This window comes from Protopterus annectens, chromosome 1.part1 (assembly GCF_019279795.1).
Source record: "Protopterus annectens isolate FY-2018-M chromosome 1.part1, PAN1.0, whole genome shotgun sequence".
Lineage (NCBI taxonomy): Eukaryota > Metazoa > Chordata > Ceratodontiformes > Protopteridae > Protopterus > Protopterus annectens.
In genome coordinates, this window is record NC_056726.1 from 1424106945 (window position 1) to 1424122331 (window position 15387).

Genomic DNA, 15387 nt, shown 5'->3' on the forward strand with positions numbered 1-15387 from the left:
ATATGAGTAGAAGCCAAAGTAGCTATATTTGCAGAAAAGTTCAAGGAAAACACATTATGGTGGTTTGGCTACAAGCACAGGAAATCAGAAGACAATTTGGAAAAGAGTATTTGAGAGAGACAGGAAGATGGAAAGAGGAAATGAGAGGTCTAGTCAAGAGATGGATGGATTGTGAGACAGAAGATCTGTAATAGTCAGGCATTACTGTCAGAAAAAGCAGAAGAGTAACACTGACTGGACAGAGGTGTCAACAGTTGGTGCAGTACATTGACCCCATGTGTTAAATGGGTAAAAGTGGTTCATGATGATGATCTTAAATATCTTAATGTGTGGCTGCCTCAATCTCTGCTGTAAATATTTATTTTCCAGTTGTGCATTCTGCCAACAATTAATAAATAAACATGTACATAAATAAAACTCTCAGCATGGAATAAAAACACTGGTCCTGTCTGATTGCTCTTTAAAATGCCTTTAAGTTCTGAAAGTTATATCTAGTCTGTCACTGCTGATATACATCTGCGTAGTCAAGAATACCCCATTAAAACTACAGGTTATCAAAATATGGTCAGATATAATTCTGTTCCTTAAATTTGGTGTCCATCCATAGCAGAAACATTTGAGTTAAATTATTTTGGTAAACAAATGGCTGTGCATTCCTATTAATAAAGACTGAAAAATGTTATACATCCAATAGGACTTGTTTTAATGCAGTAGTGTTTTTCATTGTTAAATTTATGCTCACACCCAAAATTTCAATTATCTTCAGGTTGCAGGCGTAATAGAAGTAATTAACTAATCTGAGCTTCTAGCAATAGGTTAATTGACAGCAGTTGCAGAGTAGGCTTCAGAAAGTACTTCTGAGATTACTGAGAGGAGGTAAAACAGAAGTGCTGTGGGTTAGAAGTGTTTTTTTTTTTTGGTAGTTAAAAAGTCATTGCTAGACTACTGAAGTCTCTACATTAGCATGGGATTTTCTTTTGTTCTCCAGTACTTCTTTCTTTGCTTATTGGCAAGTAAAGGCTACTGTTCTCATGGGCAGGGGTCACAGAAGTTGAAGACCTTTGCTAAAGGCGGTAGTTCCTATGTTTGGAGTTATCGGTCTGTGGCTGGTATTGCACAACCTTCTGGGTACAATGGATATGATGGCAGTTTTCCTCAGTATTGGGCTCTGCCTCCCTTGCCAGCAGTTACAGTACAGTGCAGAGAGGCTGAACTACTTGTGACTGTGAACAAGGATTTGTTTGGTATTGGGCAGCTTGTAAAGGAGGATGATCTTACTTTGGGTTCTGAGGGTTGTACCCCTTCTTCAGTGAATGCCACTACTGCTGTTTTCCAGTATGAGCTTCATCACTGTGGGAATACTGTAATGGTAAGGAACTGAATACTAAGTCTTTACTAGTAAAATGCCATAAATGTAGTACAAACTAGTCTATTATATGGCTCTTGGTTATTAAGAAAATGTGCAGTATAATTAATAGTGACTGCAACCATTCCTAAATTATGCTGTGCTATTCCCACTAATCTTTAAAGTTGTGTTTTTTTAATGGGTGCTTCTCTCTGTTGTAAATTAACTTGGTCTTTATTTTTTTTTATTTGATCCTCTCATTTTAAACTGCTAAAAAAAAATGTACTGCTTTTAATATGGTGCATGGAACCTTTAAAAAAATGCCCCCAGCATACCTCTCAATGGTCCAGATTTTTGCAGATTGCCCAGATTTTTTTGACTCCTACAGTGGTATGACTTACACACTTGCGTGATATATTTTCATACTATAACTGGAGGCCACTTATCCCCACTATGAAGTACATGGCTCAATTTTCCAGTAGGCATTTACTGCCCATCTTATTTTAAGAAGGGGCTTAATGTCCTTGTATAAGTGCAATTTCAGTCACCGACTAGACTAATGACATCTTTTCTTGGAAGATTCAAGGTGGTATTTTTACTTTTAGGGGAAATTTTGGTCCGGGTATAGCAGCTTTTTCCCCCCACTCCTTTGCAATATTTGCCTGAGCTACCACCAGCTCAAGTAGATGGGACCTCACTTTAATGTCTTCATCCAGAGGATGATCGTACAATGCCCCTTCTATACTATTGTAGTATTAGCAGTCCAATCACCTGATGTGGGAATACAATCCACAGCCATTTGGATTTCCAGCACCACAAACTGCTAACAGTGATACTATAACAGAATGATTTTTTTTTTAATTTAGCATTTGGCCTCATCTAATTTTTGATATTTGGGAAGAAGGTATCAAAATGAATGTCCTACAAATGAATACTGAATTTTTTTTTTTTCTTTAAGTTGGCTAGAATTGCATCTTTTCCCTGCCCTGTTCTAATCGAACAGAAATATTTTCTAAAGTTATCCACACTGGGGATTTCAATGAATTGTATTATGGACTGAGTGAGTACATATGCCCCATAACCCACACACACACACACACAAAAATACTGAGCTTGGAAGTTGAAGGATCCTTGTGCCCTGCACTCAGTGTGACTGGACACTTCTCATAAATGAGTGTGTATAAGAAAATTGTTAAATGCTTATTTGTCTGATTATTACAATGCCAGCTTATATCACAATGGCAGCTTGTCTGTCAGGATGTTAAGTGTTAAATGCTTATTAAGTGTGTATGTACTCCTGGAAATCTAGCATATTTACTTTGCTGTGTTGGGATGCTTTACCACCATTCTTGTCAAAGACTGATGCTACAACATGGTAATTTTCTATCCATATAGATGACTCCTGACTCCTTGGTCTACAGCACAAGTCTCTTCTACAACCCAACTCCTTCTGATAATCCTACTATAATAAGAACTAATGAAGCAGTAGTCCCTATTCAGTGCCATTATCCAAGGTAACCTGCTCCAGTACTTTGTCTAGTTTTATATAAAACACGTAGGTGTCTGTCTACAAAGCTGCATGCACATTTGCCCAAGAAAGCAGGAGTGCTCTAGTACTTGCTGTTGTTGGCAATGATCTTGTTAGTTTTTTTGAAAAGCTGCATTTGACTCTGCAAGTTTATCTGCAAAAGTTATGCATGTTTATCTGCACAACTTTTTATTTTTGCCTCCTCAGGAGAAACAATGTGAGTAGCAATGCCATCAAACCCACCTGGATTCCATTCTATTCCACTGTGTCTTCTGAGCAAAGATTGCAGTTCTCTCTGCGCCTCATGAGTGGTAAGCACCATGAACTACCATAGAAGCACTTTTAAGGTCTGTTTTCTACTAAAACTGCAAACCTAATGTCCTTTTAAGCAGCTCTTGAAAGACCAGCAGAACAGTAGCATGAGTGGAACACTTAAAACTAGTAATTGATGCTTGTGTGGCATGTTTGGCTTCCTGCATGGATACTGATCACGTTCTGCCCAATAACTCTAAATTGTTCTGATATGAAGCATTCTAAAGTTTTATAAGAATGTGCAGGCCCATACAGTTGATTAGCCCAATTTCCATGCACTGCTATTCTACTTGAAGCTGTTTTACTGATATGTTTAAATTTCCTCCTTAATCTGATTTCCTAATGGATGCCTTCATTTCTAAAGCATCACTTGGCAGCACTGGAGATGCCTACTTAAGGTATAAAACTTTTACATTTTATAGACTTGTTTTTTACACATTCCTTGTTTGTTCACATTTAAAAGCTTTCAGGTTATGCTATGGTGAAAAACGGATCTGCATCTCCTGCAATAACTATGGTTTTCTAGTCTTAAATATTGCATTCAGTTGTCATTGACCAGGGTCTTCATGTTTAGATGTGGTATGAGCAGACACTTGTAAGTGAACAAGTAGCTTTTTATTTCCCTACATTCTGTGCAGTTGTGAGCTCTACATAAGAATATATAACTTTACAGTTGAAATTTTAATAATGGAAACAGTAATGGCTATATGTTCCTAGATGACTGGACCACTGAGAGGACATCAAATGTGTTCCTGCTGGGTGATGTGCTGAATATTGAAGCATCTGTCTCCACTGAGAACCAGGTTCCTTTGCGCATTTTTATAGATGGCTGCATTGCTACTCTGCAGGAGGATGAGAACACTTCTCCTAAATATCCAGTCATTGATAATTATGGGTGAGTAGCTACTTGATTGCTAAACCAGAATGGGGAAACTGTGGGGAAAGGAAACTGAAATGGTGGGGAGGTACAGAGCACTGTGTGGAAAGGAAACCAAAATGGGAAACTGTGGGAAAGGAAACTGGTGAGGTACAAGCACACTAGCATTCATGGAAACATCAGATCTTAGAATTTAGACCATTTGCTATTGGTAGTACACTTCAGCTGTTGATATTTAGATCATGAATAGCAGCTAAGTGGTGTGTTGCCAATTCTTTGATATAGAACAGATCTGTACACTTGCCAAGGCTGCCACTCTTGTATGATGTAGCTAGGATTAGTCTTATGTCAGTCTTTGATAACCCTTACTTGGGAAGGGTAAAACTATCCAACCTTGACCTAGATGTCTGGTCTAAAACAAATATATAATATGGGTCTAGGACATTGAAAGTCAAATTAGTAAGCTCAATTCACAATTTTATATATGGCCTTTTCCCCACTGTAGTGCGACCCTGGAGCTTGTGTGTGTGGGGGGCTAATTTTTTATATATTGGTAACATTGTCGCCTCAGACTTTGCCTGTTCGATTCTCAGAGTGTCTTCTGTGTGGCGACATGCATGAATGGGTGTTCATTCATTGAAGGTTGTGTGTTAGGCCTGGCAAGCCCCCTTAAATATTACTCCAGGGTCGCACTAGGGAAAAGGCCATGTATAACTTTCAGTAAATTTTATTCAATGAATTGTGCTTTCAGTCATTTGAGTTTCAGTTAAATGTGCATTCAGTGAAATGTCCTAGACACGTGTGAGTAGACTAATGGATGAGTTACTAGATTTGTAGTGCTCATTTACTTCAACTAGGCAGTCACTGCCTGCTCTAGAGTTCTTAATCTAGCCTTTCCACAGGGACTCGCCCTTATTTTGCCAGCAACATAGCCAAGAATAGCAACTTATCTCTGGCTGCAAGACTTATCTCTGGCTGCAAGACTTAATGAGTCTGGCTTTTAAAACAAATAATTATCACTTAGGGGCATACCTGTTAATTCACTTTAGATATTGGTGAATGTTAACATAAAAGCTGGACCCATGATTACAGTTCTCTATTTTTGCAAGTATAAATCCATGTCTGAAATTCAGGTGTACATTTAATTTTCCAATTTTTCTCAGTACAATTTATCTTTCTTGCATCTGCTCCAAGGGTGGGGAGACCATAGTCTGAGGAGTACTGTCCCAAATAAAGGTTACTGCACACCAAAATTCTTAGGGTTCATCCAATTTCAGTAGCTTAAAATGTTGCAAGTGGGCCTAACCTTTATAGGTAGAAACTGGATTATGGGGAAGGGTCCTGTCACACTACTTGGTTATTAGACAAGTTTAACTACTATGTGTGGCTACTCAGTCTGGCAAAATATTTCCTGCTACTGGAGAAGGTGTCACTGACCTATCTGCATGTCTGTCCAACTATGTGGTGTGTGTGTATTCTCTCTTTAGATCCCTTTTTTGGGTATGTACTGCAGCATTGTTAGGTTTGTTGAAGTTTTTTGCTGTTCTATGCTCAGTTAGTGACACTGCCAAGCTTCATCCAGGGTTTGCGTTGGTGACACTGCCAAGCTTCATCCAGGGTTTGCAATCCCTTTATCTGTTTCTCTCTTTCCTGTAGTGGCCAGGGTCATTTGCTCCCTCTAATGGTAGTCTAGATCCCCCAAATCCTTCCACTAGGAATTTTCAGCCTTAATTGTTTGGCCCTGTTGCAGTTTGTAGCTGACCCTTTCCAGGACCCAGCTTATTGGGTCAGTTCCTTTAGCAGCCACTTTTAATCAATCGCTGTAGAAATTGTTTAGTTTCTCAGTTGTTTAATACCTCTTTCCTGTAATGGAACCTGTCCATTCATGAGATTCTTTTTATTTTCAGATAGAATCTAATAATGCTCTCCCCTGATTGAGACAGTAGCTAAAGGAAATGGTCATGAATCTTTCTAGTAGCCAATTTTAGGCATCACAAGGACAGTTGTGTACTAGTTTGAGTAGCCATCATGATTAAATATCTTTATTTTATTTTTTTATAACCAGTAAGTTACTATGTCTAGATGCTCATCTATTTTTTTTCTACAGAGACAAAAATGGCCTCTTTGCTCAACAAAATGCAATCTCTGCAAGTAAATGTAAAGCATAATCTGCTTCAGTGCTCCAGGTAATCTGAAGGTCTGTCTCCTTTGTATCCATATCCTGATTTCGAGAAACGACTGGATCGTGGAAATTTCCATGATGTATTTCTGTTCACCCAACTCCTAGCCACTTCCCATCGGATAAGGGAATTAAAGGTTCAAGGATGCTAATGTAGTCTTATGCTGGCAGGCAGACTAGAGTGGGTAAAGGTGGTGCATTAAGGCCAGCATTTTAATGTCTGTCCCCCAGCCAGTCCTGAAATGCATAGCATGCATGTGATTATGCAGCTCCACTGCTGCAAACTATTGGTAACCCACTCTGTTATCAGTAGCAGCTTATTGCAGTGGTAGGAAAAGTTATGAAAAATTGGTATGGGTTTGGGGAGGAGTAAGCAGGAAACTGACTAGTTTAATGCTTTCAAAATCTGTTGCCGAAGATGGGCTTCTGTAGTATGCATAAAATTCTTTTTCCCCATGCAGGAGCAAAATATTGAAATGTTTTCTCAGTGGAGTCTAGCAAACTGCAGCTCTTGCATATACAGATGAAAGTAGCATTGCTTTTGTATAGCTTTGGACCAGTACAGTATCTAGACTATTACAAGCTAAATGATAGGCACAAACTATAGTTTATTCTACTTGTAGTGCTACTATATAACTAACACTGATTGGAGAAGAACTGGTGTAATATGTATCCCTAATAACACCACAGTCCAGTCCTATATATATATATATATATATATATATATATATATATATATATATATATATATATATATACTGGGCATAACATCTGATCTGAGCTGCAACTTCTAGACTTGAGTCAAAATATATATGTGCTGACCTTGGCATTTTTTACCAAACTATCCCTTAACACAAGGCAAAGTTAAACCCTCAAAGGAGAGGGATTTGCTGTTTAAAATCGTAAATAAGTTGCTTCAGATGCTGTAGTCTGTGAATTAATGGAAAAATTAAATGGCAATCAAGATAGCTATGCTAGTAAATGGAAGCAAAATACTCAAGCCACAGGTAAAATTGCTAACTTGATTATAAACGGAAACCAAAAAGTTAATCTCTGACTGTATCTGGTAAAACATGCCATTCCAACTATCGCCCAAATTGCTAACGGCAATAATGCTGTGCAATATATTGGCCCCACCATTCGGTCAGAAATTTGATTAAAAGGGATATGTCAGAGTAACATGTTTTGACATGTCACTCCTGGTCTTTGTGCAGGTATTCACGCTCTGAAAATGAAAATCTCTAGTCTATATATTCTAAACGGATTGCAATCAAATGATTCCTTCTAGTTTGACATTTGAAATGTGCAGGAAAAAATTCAGTGAATGCATGCTAGCAAGTCTCCAATATTCTAAATTCTGGCTCCCATCTGAAAACCAGTTGGCTATCTTTTGCATGACTGTGGATAATGCCTACTGGGGGGGGGGACACAGTGCGGCCCACTATCCATCAAATGCCTCAGCGAGGCCAAGGTAGGGAGTTGCACTATTTTGCCCCATCCATTGCCTTGCTGACCTTTTTAAAAATTCCAGGATGTGTAGGCATGATCTGCCTTTGACAAAGCCAAACTGGGCTGGATTCAGTATCTGAAGGTTTTCTGTTAACTTTCCCATGGTTTAGCATGAGACTAGTCTGACTTATGGGTCTAGTCCCCAAGGTCTATGGGGCACTCTTATGCAGAGGGATAAGTGGTCCATGTAGCACACAGCCTCCACAAAAGGAAAATCCTAGCTAAAATTTGAATCTGGGTTCCACCAGGATGTCTTAATGAGTTTATTTCCAGTAGGCATAGCTGTTCTCTCTGCATCTATTAATGTGATTGTACAGGATGTCAGAAATTCTGCACAGGCAGCTGTGTTTTGCATAATTTCAACCCTGCCAAACCTGAAGTAGTCTTCCCCTTAAAAGTAGTTCCTGTTAGTTTTCTGTTTCCAGCAGATCCATGAATGAACCATCGGTTTCATGGTCAGTGATGTATTCCTTGCATGATATGGGATGCTACATAAAGTAAGGGTTATCCTGTAACTTGTGAGGCATATTTATTTATTTATTTATTTTTTTCCCATGTTGGTCAGGACCTCCACCATAGTCTAAATCTGTGGAAGCCATGGCATCCCTACTGCTGGGGTGCTTTGTGGATTGGAACGCTAATTTCAACATATGACTTTAATAGGGTCCATTCCTGATAAGGTTAGAAACCAAAAAGATCATTAAACAGGCCTTAGCCTTTCCCCTTTGTGGCATAGCTTATTCTTAGTACAATTGTACTTGATTGTGCAATTTAGTGTTGCAGATGTCTGTATAACTGACTGTTGCCTAAATCCTTCCCTGATCCCAAGTACAGAAGGAAGTTTTGGCAAATCTAGAATCTTTGGGGATGGAATTAGCTCCCCCAAACTAGACATTAGTGGTGTCAATTTAATATTTTACTCTCCCCTTGGATACTGGTCTGTAGCATTGACCAGTAGGTGAAGGGTCCTGTTTTTTATTAATCTGACTTGATTAGTTGCTATTGCATTAGAGGAAATGGTTGGCTCGAGTGTGGAGTATTTATCCAGCTGAAGTAAGCTGAAGTAGACTGCATTAACAGTGCTGCTGTAAAGCATAACTACACTTTGGAAAAAAAAAAATCAGTAGTACCTAAAAAGTTGGTGCAAAGGATTAAGGTCCTCTGCTGTTAACGCTGCTCCTGTATCGCAGGGTACCAAGATTTTAATTTTGTACATTCATCTGCCTACTGTGTAACACTGAGCAAGTTAACTTGACCAGGGAGTGCTTCTAGGTGACTCCTGAAAAATAAATGCATCTAATCTGCAAACTTGTATATCATGGAAAGTGCAGAGGCAAAGAACCATTACCTCCAAGTGCAACTTGCATCTATTTTGCTGATTGGTACAATAGTGAACACTAATAACATTTTTTGTACCTCCTAGATGAGGATTAGTTGTCAGTACCTCACGGAAACTCTAGTACTATGACTTGCTAATTAACTATACATCCAGATGAGCAATGGAGCTGAAAATAACATTAAAATGCAGCCATGGCTTCTAAACACTGCAAAAATGTGCTTGCCCACCTGGTTAGAGCATCAATTGAGCTCCCAAATCAACTGACTAAACTAGATTAATAGTTTCTCAAGTTTGCAGGTTTGAGAAACTGTGCTACAAACTGGAGCGGGGGAGAATTTTAATAAAGTGTACTTCCAACTCCACAAAATCCTACCTCTCAACTGTATAGACTTTTACAGAATGTCCAGATTTTTGGCTCATTTTTGGTCTGTTCCTCAAAAGTTGTTTTTCTAACAAATTACTGTGATGGTCTGAAGTCACCTTTTAGTATCGCTCTAATATTTAAAATGTTTTGGGCCCATAAATGTCTCTATTTTTTGGGCCCATTTTGTCAGTCTGTCAGATATTAACCCAATGTGTGTAAAATGTTTGTGGAATATGTAAATAAGACTTCTGTATTTCAACACTGTAGTGTTAAGAGTGCTGGAGGGTGGAATGAGGTCTGTATATTGCTATTGAGAGTTTTGAATGCCCAGTTTGCAATATTTCCCATTTGTGTTCCAGTATAGTTCTTGACTGATGGAGAAGCATGGTTGCCATCTTGACTGAAACCTAGTTGTAATTGGCATTGCCTGGCTATACTTCCATCTATGGAAAGCATGTGTACCAGTTACCAACAGGAAAGTCCCCAGTCTTTTTATCAAAACTGCCTTACCACAGAGAAGGGAATTTTGGACTCTTGCATGTCAGCCCATGTCAAAAATATGAGTATCTAAGCCAGACATGCTCTTAAAATAGTTTTATATTTTTGAGTGTCTTAAGAGCTGAGCAGTGCTAACAGCATTTGAGGATAGTTGTTGGGACAAATCCTTGCTTAATGAAGGTTTAATTGGGAATGCTGGAATAAGGGAACCTGGCATTTCAAGCCACTCCTGTCTTTCACAACAGAAGGAAGCAGGATCAACAGTGAGAACTTGACTGAGGATAGTTACGGAATGGGCATGTACTTTGGGAGCTGTGAAGGCTGGTTAGAAAAATTTATGGATAGATGGACAAACTTAATACAGCCGCTGTAATGTTACAGCTTGGGGTATAAAGGGAGCATAGCAAATTTTTTTGCCTGATTTAGAAGGTGATGCTGGTAAGGGCTAGGAGTGTACATTTTAGTTGCATCTAGACATCAAATGTCCAATTTATTTACATTTGACCAGGATTGTCTGACTGGACGTAGGTCCATTTTCAGCACAAGCCTGGGGAGAAAAGCTCCACAATTTATTAGTTACATTGGATTACATAGCGAACAATTTGATTAACATAGCAATTAATTACAAACATTTATAGATTTAACATCGTACATCAGACAACTAGAATCTTTATCTGCGAAGTACATAACTGACATTAACAAATATAAGTCCTGCTGTATAGTAAGTACTAGGCTTATGAGCATCTGAGCTTGCTATAATCAAGGTAGTTAGTGGGGTGGGTGATGGTAGTGGGAGTTGCAAGGGCATAGCCAGCATGGTTTTAGGTGCACTTAAGTGGGTGCATGATGGTGCGGAGGTAATTGTGGGTGGGAGGGAGTTCCATAATTTGGCTATGGTGCAAGAGATTGGTGCTTAACAGGGTTATTGGCTTTGGTTATTGGCTTTGGTTATTGGCTTTGGTTATCGGCTAGTGATTTGTTAGTGGTCTGGTGGTATGATAGGGTTTGGGTAGATTCTGGAGGGATGACTCATTTAGTTGATGGTTTACTAGTTTGTGGGTGAATAAGAGTTGATACCATTGAAGGGAGGTGAGGGAGTTCAAACAAGCCCAGTTCAGCAAGTGAGAGACAGTGGTGACTACTGTAGGATGCCCCTGTGGCAGACTTGGTGATTTTGTTGAAGCCGGTCTCTAGCTTGTTTAGATCGCATTGCCTTGGTTTGGTATATATTGACAGGTATAAAGTAGGGTGGAGATAAGGTAGGAATTTGCTATTAATCTTTGCTTTGAGAAGTTGCTTATTTCTGTATAACGCTCCCAACTTTTTTTTTTTCTATAGTCATGGATATGGGAATGTCAAATTTTAGTTTATTTCCACTCCTAGCAATTTGGTGTGTTCAGTTGGTTATATTGAGTATTAATTGGGCATTGGATAACCAAGTTTCAACAGAGGAGAAGGCTTCCTGTGTGACTTTTTGTAGTTTGAGTAGGGACTGGGCTGAGCAGGGACTGGGCTGAGCAGATGATGGGAGTCCCTAATGTGGAGGGGACAGCCAAGGAAACTGGCAACTTGGTAGTGGCTTTGTAGGGCAAGTTTCCTAGATTAAACTAGAATCTAGCAGCAGAGTTGGGAATAGAGATGTCTGGCATCTGACCCCAATATGGCAGAGCAATTGGCAATGGCCAATTGGAGGCCTTATGTTCCAAGTGCAATTTTAACAATGCTAAAGGTTTGCATCTGTCATAACCAGTCCTAATCACTTGCCAGTAAAAGTGCTTTCAGTATTTGGGAGGTTACACCACCATTTGGTGCATTTGTACAGTAACAACTTGTGCTGGAAAGTCATAATTAAAGATTGGACATAGCTGCTTGTGTTAGGGGTGTAAAATTCCACCAAATATCAGATTTTCATAGCCTTGTATTCTGAGCATTAATTTTTTTTCATTTAATACTTGCTAGTGAGAGTACAGATCTCCACTGGGTGTTTTCACTGAAAAATGTAACATTTAAAATTTAAAGCGGTCTACTATTACAGCAAGAGATTTCTTGGTGTGCCTTTAAGGTGTTGGTTTTGAATAGCTTGCTGTTAATAGTGCTAGTGTGTTAAGCCTGCATTAATGTTATGTAGATGTCCTGTTTTTTGCATTCCTTTTCTGAGTGGAATGGGGTTTTTGCCACAAGTAAGCATAGTTTGGTTGTGGAAATGGGCCATTTTCTATGCTGCAAATCCATTTTGAGTAGAATGGTTTGTACTGGACTAACTAGTTCTGCTGAGATGCTCTCCTAGCAACCCCCCCAACTAAATGCAAGTGCACAAGCCAAAGAAAGTGAAAAGGTTATGCCAATTATATTTTTGTATTTCAAGATGCATTTCTGCAGTGTGTGATATAAAATACTCATGGACACCACTACACCATAGTGGCTCACAAGGTGCATTTTTAAGCAGTCTCAAGATTTGGTCTTGTATGAATGTGTTGTCTTCAGTTTTCACTCAGAAACCTGCTGATCAAAATAAGTTATGACACTGAAAGGAGTAAAAGTCTCCTGTGTTAAGAGCTCAGACATAAAGCTTCCCCAAGTACATTAACTGGTCAAAGCATACTGTATTGCTTGTTAATCACTAGTATGTCATGGTAGCCACTGAATGTCAGAACTTGCTTGACAGTATAAGCCATGTGTTAACAAGTTCTCAGTTTAACAATAGCATTCATGCATGCAAGTTGACTTTACTAGAGCTGGTTATGCAGTTACGTTGTGCGGGGCGATGAACACCATCCATGTGAATATGGTTCCAGTTCATCTTCTGAACATTAATGTGGAGGGTTACTTGTGCTCTGAGACTTTATAACAAACCTTGCCACCTGCAAAAAACTATGCCTTTGGGTTTTTGATCAGAAGTTTCTGAAAACTCTATCATATGGTCTCTGCCATATGAAGTTCCGAGTTTTCAGTAACTCTACAATCTGAAGTGAAACCATATATGCACACGTGCTGACTCTCTTGTCCAGGATTGTTTTGTGACCTACAACTGATTGCTTTCTATCCATTAAGAGGAGTTCTGTCTTGCATTCGTTGCTTGTTGCAGTAGTCTTTACCTCTGCCATTGCCCAGAACTAGTGTCTTGTGTTAATATCCTTGGAACAGTAATACAGTACTAACTGTACACCATGGATTTCCTCGGGATGTTTTTTTTTTTTCTAAGGGTGTTCTAACAGTGGCGGCAGAACTGGTGTATTCCTAAGGAAAAGGTTTTCCACATCACTATATGTATCTGATCTTGGAAGATCTGTATGAGTTGCATTAACTATTCCTAGAATGTGTATGCTGTTAGTGTCCACTTTTTTGGATTGAACTATAGTTTTGGTTAAAATGGATCAGATTAATGACAAAGTAAAATCTTTTTAATACAAAATGGTGAGAGCTTTCGCAATGGTAACCTTTGCTTCATCAGACAGTTCATTCAAACAGCAACAGCAGTTCAATACTCTGCAATCAATTACTATGGTTACATTTTGCCCTTAGTTAATTGCTGAAGTCAGAAACTGTTTTAAAAACTGCACAAAATGTAAAGACAAGATGTGGATAAATATAAAATACATGTCAATGAATACATATACTCATGTTTCCCGTTTAACTACTTGTGTGCATAGATATAATCATAAAAATATTATAGTATACGCAGTACACAATTGAAGGTTGTGCATCAGGGCTGGCAACTCTGCACATAAAAATATACTGCCAATCATTAGCGGACTGGAGTTCCACTGTGGTGACCCCTAACCGGGAAAAGCCAAAACACAAAACAACGCAGTACACAATTAATACATATATTCTGCCTAATAAATGCATGTCCACCTAGTAAATACATATGCTTTAATACATCTGTCATATTGACCCAAAGCCCTGCATGTGTTTATGTAGTCTTCTCAAAATATTTTTCTTTTATTTTAACCTTCTAGATTTTAGCACTAGCTTCAGTGGAACACTCATTCAAACCCAAACCTCTATGTGCTCCTAAACGCAAAATCCATTTTACTTCCATATTTTCAGTAGTGTAGTATTGGGCATCCTATCTCCTCCCCCCCCCCCCCCCCCATCCTGTTGCTGACATTCTGAATGTGTAAAACCTGAAGCAAAAATATATGGTCATCCCCCTTATCCAATGTATGCTTAGCCAAAGCATTATACAGTTGCCCTTTTTCTAGTGCAGTAAAGGTGATCCCTTAGCCCTTCCCTAAGATGACTGGTTAGTAGTTTTGCCAACATGGAAATGGAAACGTTGTGCAGTGAGCAGCATACACTAAATTCTTAGTACTGCAATCAGCAGAATTCCTTGGCTCCCATAGATGCCCTGTTTCACTGTGCTTAAACCTTGATGCATCTGAATAAATGCACTGCACATTTTCCATGTCTATGGGTACCATTCACTGTGCTATCAATCTGAGCAGGTGTCCTTGGATAGCAAAGCTGCTCAGCTTTTTCTTATTTCTAAATGCAAAATGCATCTACTAACAACATATGCCAATTTTGTCTTATTCTGGTTTAATACCTTTTCACATCTCTTGTTTTCGGTAAAACCATTGGGAATGTATGGTAATACACTATTCTTAATACCTACCCTGTCACTACCTACTCTGTAGTAGGGCTTTGCTTACACTTTCCTTTCTTAGTGTACATTATGGTGTACCTTATCAATTTCATGTTCACTATGCTGCCTATTAATGAAGCCTGTTCTTAGCTTGGTTAACTCCTTTCTATACATTTCCTCTTAACAGGCAAGATGTTCTCATTGCCGGACCTCTGATTTTATGTTGGGGGAAAAAAATCTTAGGGTTATGCATAACTCTGTGTAGAAAAGACTGTCTGTAACATTGTTTCCTATGTAATTTCATAGACCATTGGTAATTTTCTCTGTATATGGTAGCATCCAGGAAGTCTAAACTCATCTCGGAACACTTCACCGTAAACTTAAGTCACTAGTAGTAGTTTGGTATGCATACAGGGATTTAAGTTGCTCACAATCACCTTTTCAAAAAAATAAAAACATCAATGAAATGCCTATAAAAGGCTATTTGGGGATTACCTAATAGATGTTCATATTCCCAATTAACCACAACCAGGTTTGCATATGTGTTGGCACAACTTGTGCCCATGGCAACCCCTGACAACTGCTTATAGCATATGCCATTGAACATATGTTGTGCTCTAGTACCAATCCTAGTAACCTACAGAGAAAGTCTTAGTATTAGAGAAATTTCCCTGCCTTGTCAACACTGATTTCACCATGCTTATCCCCTGGTCATTGGGTGTACTTGTAAATTGTCAATGTCAAGCTGAACAGCGCTTTGCACTGGCACTAGACAAGGTGCATTATGGGATAGTCTTAAGCTGTTCTATGCAATAGGTGGTAACATGTTGACAGTATAAAGGCTAAAT

The 15387-nt window shown here is 38.9% G+C and overlaps 1 protein-coding gene across 1 annotated transcript in view; it reads left to right on the forward strand.

The window, feature by feature from the left end:
* Positions 1-831: 831 nt before the first annotated feature.
* LOC122813792 (zona pellucida sperm-binding protein 3-like) overlaps positions 832-15387 on the forward strand; it is a 48711-nt gene continuing 34155 nt past the window's right edge. Inside the window, exons 1-4 of the mRNA XM_044086303.1 lie at positions 832-1369; positions 2741-2859; positions 3081-3184; positions 3903-4080. Coding sequence (XP_043942238.1) covers positions 965-1369; positions 2741-2859; positions 3081-3184; positions 3903-4080 — 806 coding nt within the window. The 5' untranslated portion in view covers positions 832-964. The remainder of the gene's footprint in view (positions 1370-2740; positions 2860-3080; positions 3185-3902; positions 4081-15387) is intronic.